The sequence below is a fragment of the Gadus morhua genome, chromosome 16, assembly GCF_902167405.1.
Source record: "Gadus morhua chromosome 16, gadMor3.0, whole genome shotgun sequence".
In the NCBI taxonomy this organism is placed as follows: Eukaryota; Metazoa; Chordata; class Actinopteri; order Gadiformes; family Gadidae; genus Gadus; species Gadus morhua.
Window position 1 is genome coordinate 15,049,471 of NC_044063.1, and position 6,670 is coordinate 15,056,140.

Below are 6,670 nucleotides of genomic sequence, written 5' to 3' on the forward strand. Positions count from 1 at the left end.
GCAATGGGCCACAATATGCTGAACTTCCTTCCAGCATCCATGTATTTTCCCTGAGTTAACTTAAAGCGTGAATGCGATGTGGTCAAGCAAATTTTCTGTAACTTTAATGAATATATATATGCCGAGTAATTGGGGAGAGATGCTGCTTTCATCAACCTCTACGGATGAAATACATTATGATCAGCTCTATTTATCAGGGAAGTCATATTTATGATGGAAAACGGCTCCTCATTAAGGTCGATTATGGGTCTGTAAGGTATGCCCATAATTTCATGGGAAACACCGACCTGTGGTGTTCACCTCATCTACTACACCTTTAGGCATAGCAGCTGTACAACATTGACCACAAAACAAATTGGACACTTGTTTGGCATTTTCCCATATTGGTGTACAATAGCAAAGGTTGAGTTTCATTCTTTTTTTTTTGCCTAGTAATGGTTAATGCTCAATTGATAAGAGATTTTCAGGAGGCTCTGAGTTGTGGCCTGTTACTCAGATTATATCAACTTTCCCTATAAGCTTTAAAGCAGAACTATGCAACGTACTTCAAAATTCAAACTGATATAGTGAATCTTTAACGATGAGAGAAAACTGTCGACAGCCCTTTTGACTTGTTGGGCAAACTACCAAAACGTGTTTAAACTTTGCCTCTGGTCTGAGTAAACATTAGACTGGCATCGTGATACAAATTGTGGAACCTCAAAGGGGCATCACTAATGGGCACAGACCAAAATACCTCTGGACGTAATTAGATAGGCCTAAATCACATCATAGCAATGAATCTGGTAACACAGCACTAAGTTTTTTATACAGACATGCTTGCAGCCGAGGAGAGCTGTGCTTGTGTACCATCGACATGTCTGAACCAGTGTGCCCCAAAGTCACTGTAGTGGACAACAGGTCCCACATTTTGCCTGTGCACTGTGTTAAGGTTTATTGGACTAAGTTACCCATAAGGCTTAGCATCAGTTAGAGGCGGGAGATAGCCTACGTGAGAGAGCTATGAGCGTGTACATGTGTTGGACCGCTAATGCAATAAAGAGTGCTAGGAACTAAACATGCTGCTGCGCCCGGTTTGTCATAAGGAACAAACCTAACATGCACCAAAGGTCCAACTACCGATAGCCTGACCCAAACCTCCCCTCTCTCCATTTTTGGGGGATTTACATTGTGGGGAGCTCTGTTGGAAACATAAGACATGGGATAAAATACTATATCTGGAAGAGGATATTCATGAATTTTAACACACTGCTGATTTAATCTGTTAATTGCTTCAATTGGCAGATATCCATGTTTTCTGAACCCGATTACCTCCATTTCAATGCATTTCATACCATGAACTCCAAGAGAGGGACCAACTGATGATAGTGATTTGATTAAAGTTAGCAGTAGAAACACAGTGGTCACTGTTGCTTGTTATTGAAACAACCACAGACATATATAGGCAATCTATGGTGACGAACACATGCAACATTATATTATAACGCCTTTTGGGAATTGGAACACGGCTCATCATCATATCCTTGTACTATTATATTTACTCATGATAAGGTTATAAAGATTATATGATTCATGTGAGGTCAATTATAATGATCGTTTTTGTGTTTTTTAACATTATTTTTGTCATACTGTAGCACAGTCCCCTGAGATCTTCCAAGATTGAAAGTCCCATCACAATATTCTCTCTCTTAAACTTACTCTGTGATCCTGCCTTCCATTTATAGCTGTTTTACTAGATGGTGGATGCTTTAGGATAACAAACAGTAACTAAACCAAAGCCAAATTATGATGAATTATGCACGTCAGATCAGCTGATGGCACCCTAGCAACCGACCGATAAACCTCTAAATCCAACTGGACCAGGCGAACCGTCATATGGGTCATTTTGGGTGAGATTAACAAACAACCTATTCCGTCGTTTAGGTTGGAGAACATATTGCGTGTCAGATTTTACTTCCTCACTGGGACATTTTGTTTTACACACACAGACACACACAGACACACACACACACCTTGGTGCCTTGGTGCATTGGTAGGTTTGCATTGTATTTGAGACTAACCTTGAGTAGGTTAGGGGTGTTGGAACAATATGTGATACTTTTTGTTCCAGTAACATAATTCTCTATGGCATGTTTTAACCATCCTTTCCTTTGAAATAGAAAATTGGAAAATAGACAACGTAAACCTTTGGACCTTACGCAATTCTCTAATAACAGATGAACAGAAAAGCCCTCTCGTTATCAGGTGGGGTCATATTGACGTCCATTCCCTCTCTCCCCCTCTGGCATAAGTAGGCCAGTCGAAACACAGTGGAATGCCCCTTAGTACTTGTTTTCTTTATCTTGTCCAATCAGCAACATACACACTGGGTTCTCCCAACACAGCCTACATTAATAGAGGAGGGTAAAGTCTGAGTGGATCAGACCTGTGTTTTCTTTTGAGGGAGACAGAGATATATGGTTCCATCCACCATGGCCTCCACACCGGCCTGCTGGTTGGTTCTGCTGGCCTGGCTTACCCTGTGCAGGGCCGCACCGACCCCTGTGACCCAAGTCCTACCTTCACCCGTGCAAGACGAGGCATTTGCTGAGGTAATGAAGACTATATAATTAGCTCATATTGCGAACACTCGAATGCTAACAACACAGGGTAAACAATGTCATTAAGGTTTATGATGGAAATCCCCTCTATTTTGAATGTCTGAATACCATTTATGGTCTTTATTACTCAGTTTACCCTTGCTTTTTGGAATTAAATTTAGATTTACCCTGCGTTATACTGTGCATTTGATAAATATAACCCTACAGTTGTATCATATGTTGAACATATACAATGAACTCAAATAAGTCTCCTCCAAATAAATTGCTGAATCATGAGAATACTCTAAGGACACTTCTTACTATTGTAAGAATGGGATTGTAATTGGGCCTGGGCCATAGGCCCAATCCCATTTCTACCCCTTACCCTTACCCCTTCCCCTTGTTTTGAAGGGGTAAGGAGAAGGGGTAAGGGGTAAGGGGTAAGGGGTAGCAATGGGATTGGGCCTTAGGCCCAATCCCCTTTCTACCCCTTTCCCCTTCCCCTTATCCCTTCAAAACAAGGGGGAGGGGGAAGGGGAAGGGGTAAGGGGTAGAAAGGGGATTGGGCCTAAATTTCTTTGGACAACAATTGTTTGATCATCTACAATCTTTTTTACCTTACAGGAATACCTTTCTCAGTTTTACGCTGATGTTGGAATCACCAACTCTTCATTTAGAAGCATTACCCTGACTTCTTTCAACGAGAGCCTCCAGGACATGCAGGCTTTCTTCGGCCTGGAAGTATGTCATACTGACTGATATGATGCTAAGAATGAAAATCTATTAACAGTGTGTGTGTGTGTGTGTGTGTGTGTGTGTGTGTGTGTGTGTGTGTGTGTGTGTGTGTGTGTGTGTGTGTGTGTGAGTGTGTGTGTGTGTGAGTGTGTGAAAAATTATATATCTGTTGTTATATAGATGTTTTAATTTTTTTTTAACCCAAAGAACATTTAAGACTCTTTTTGCAAACACATTGGTTCATTTACAACCAGCCACTGCTCCACAGGCAACGGGTGTCCTAAACAATGAAACGGTGGAGGCGATGAAGGCGCCCAGGTGTGGCGTGTCAGACATCAGCAAATACGGACACTTTGCAGGGCGACCCAAATGGGGGAAGAGGCTTATAACCTACAGGTAGTATACAATTACAGAAATTACTCAATGAGATTTTATAAGGGACCCCAAATTCTAATAGTAATGTTATAGATGAGAAATGTAATTCTGACATTCCTTTGGCGTTGATGGTGGGACGTAGGCAGAATATACAGTAAAGTGGCACCTTCTAGGCTTCAACAATGATGGTGAACTGATTTTGACAGGATCACGCGGTACACTCGGGACCTGAGCCAGAGTCTGGTAGATTCAACCATAGCTCATGCCTTCAAGCTCTACAGCGATGTCATCCCTCTGGACTTCCAACAGATCTACCGTGGCAATGCAGACATCATGATCCTCTTCAAAGGGGGATGTAAGTCACGATTTATGCAGGAAACTTATTTCTTATTTAGAACAAATGCAGTGTTGAGTTGTGTGCATTGAAAGTACACATTATTATTGATTTATAGCGTAGTCTAATTGAACTAGAACATTGACCAATTTTGATGATTGGCCATTGACACTTAAATGGTCAAAATGTATGTTGACTGTATGCATAAACATGTATATATATATTTATGCACTGTACTTGCTTTCATCGTTACAAAGATCATGGAGACTTCTATCCCTTTGATGGACCCAACGGCGTCTTGGCCCATGCTAACTCACCTGGTATAGCTGAAGGCGGGGACACACACTTTGATGACGATGAGATGTGGACGCTAACTCAAAGAGGCATGTCTCTATATCATATCATGGTTCCTCACTCAACAGCCCACTAGCTGGGTAAAGGTTTGAATGAAACTTTCCCAGCTTGAAACTCAGTATAATACAACATCTTCCATCTTTTAATCAGGTGTCAATCTGCTTCTGGTGGCAGCCCATGAGTTTGGTCATGCGCTCGGCTTAGATCACTCCAGGACTAGGAGTGCGCTGATGTTCCCAACCTATAGATACGTCAACACCAACGGCTACAAGCTACCGGATGATGACAGACGTGGAGTCCAAGCCCTTTATGGTCAGCACAGAGCTTTGCTTTAGGGCCAGGAGGCTAATAAAGACCCCTGGAACCATTATTTAACTTGACTATAGCAGTGTTTTTGCACAAAAGGTAGTCACACTGATACAGTGACACGCTTCATTGGGTTTCCTACCTCTACAGGCAGCCGTACACCCAACCCCAAACCCAATCCGCCTCCAGTGCCAGAACCCGAACCAGAGGGGCCCACAGAGGAGCCTGAACCCATGCCCGACCCAGCGATCAACCCCAGTGGAGAGAAGTGCAGCCGGAGCCTGGTGTTTGATGCCGCGTGCTCCATCAGGGGAGACCTGTTCTTTTTCAAAAGCGGGTACATCAGACACTACAGATTATTTGACTTTTTAGAACTGTGTATACATTTATAACGTCCTGGTTGAATTTAACCGTGTAGCTGAGAATCTATGTGGTTGAATTGAACCAAATTTCAACCACATAGGTCCTCATTTGAATTCTGTTCCAATACTTCTGCTTTACACGTCTACAGGTACTATTGGAGGAGACGTCAAAGGGACATCGTGCTGACTAAAGTGAGCTCCAAATGGCCTCAGATTAACCACGTGGATGCTGCCTGTAGTGTACCGCACAAGGACTTTGTGTATTTATTTGAAGGTATTCCCCTGTGGTAATTCAACATTGCCGATATGTAAGTGTGATTGTCAATGTAAGGATTAGCGTTGATCCAATTTCCAAGCTAACCTCCAACAACTTTTCTCAGACCAGCGCTACTGGGGCATAAAGGCGTATACAAAGAAAATAATTCCAGGTTATCCAAAGCCAATTACTGGCCTGGGCCTCCCTTCCTCTGTCAGTAAAGTGGATGCAGCTGTCTATGTGGCAACGACTGGGAAAACACTCATCTTTGCAAAAAGTCAATATTGGAGGTGGGTTGGCTGAATATATATCTTTTTTTGTTTAAATGATCACATGTACTGTATCGGCTGTCAGTACAGCCTGCATTTTGTATGTATAAATAGGTTATAGGTCTTATAGGCCTGTTCAGCCCAATTCACACAGCTGTGTCGGGACATTCCCTTCATTAAATGTATCAATGTATGCAACTGCTATACGTATGATGTTCACATTCCAGCTACGACGAGAGCAGAAACCAAATGGACCCTGGATATCCAAGATACATCTCTCAGGATTTCCCTGGAATAGGCTCAAAAGTGGATGCTGCCTTTACCAATTACGGTAAACACACAAGTCACACCAGCCCCTTCAAGTTTTACCCATACCCCAGGAGTCAAGCAGCTTAACCCGTGATAAGCACTGGCTGTGTTCTGTTCCAACACACTGAATGTTTCCTTCCGACAGGATATATATACTTCTCCAATGGGCCACGGCAGATGGAGTACTTATTGGCCTACAAGAGAGTTACACGAACTCTTCTTAACTACGGCTGGCTCAACTGTTACTAAAAGCTCATCTGTCCCAATGTAACAAATAAATGAACTTTTTTTCGTTTTTTTCATTAAAACATAATATACTCTTGTGTGACTTCAGAGGTGAATCTAATAACAAATGATTAGTGTGTTTGGAATGGTGCCAAAAATAAGTGTGTCACATTCAAACATCTTTAGTTCTCTAATGATTTTTTGACTCAGTAATATACAAAAATAATAAAAGTGGACAAAAAAAATGCTGATTATTTATTTGTTTTGCAATTTATTGCAATTAATTTCTGAATATTTTTTAAGGCAAGGCAACTTTATTTATCTAGCACTTTTCATACAAAAGTGCTAGCTCTTTCCTAGCTGGTCTTCAGTGTGCCCTCATGCAATTGAGTTGCAAGCAACCCCAGCGCGTTCGACACACCAAAAATAACAAACACAAAAATAACTAGAACTGCAAGCAGTTATGCAGGGGTCCAAGAAGTGTGCATTTCGCCGGCACAACGCGACAAGAAATGTGCGTTTCGCCGGCACAACGTGAAGTATGTGTTCAAAACGCTACCCTGAAC

General features: G+C 42.0%; 1 protein-coding gene across 1 annotated transcript; it reads left to right on the forward strand.

Moving 5' to 3' along the window:
• Positions 1-2,325: 2,325 nt before the first annotated feature.
• Positions 2,326-6,355, forward strand: mmp30 (matrix metallopeptidase 30). The gene is made up of 11 exons (XM_030380024.1): positions 2,326-2,591; positions 3,204-3,320; positions 3,583-3,710; positions 3,896-4,044; positions 4,281-4,406; positions 4,528-4,689; positions 4,834-5,020; positions 5,195-5,319; positions 5,426-5,591; positions 5,798-5,901; positions 6,025-6,355. The coding sequence occupies exons 1-11, from the start codon at positions 2,457-2,459 to the stop codon at positions 6,126-6,128; spliced, it is 1,503 nt and encodes a 500-aa protein (XP_030235884.1). The 5' UTR covers positions 2,326-2,456; the 3' UTR covers positions 6,129-6,355.
• Positions 6,356-6,670: the final 315 nt, after the last annotated feature.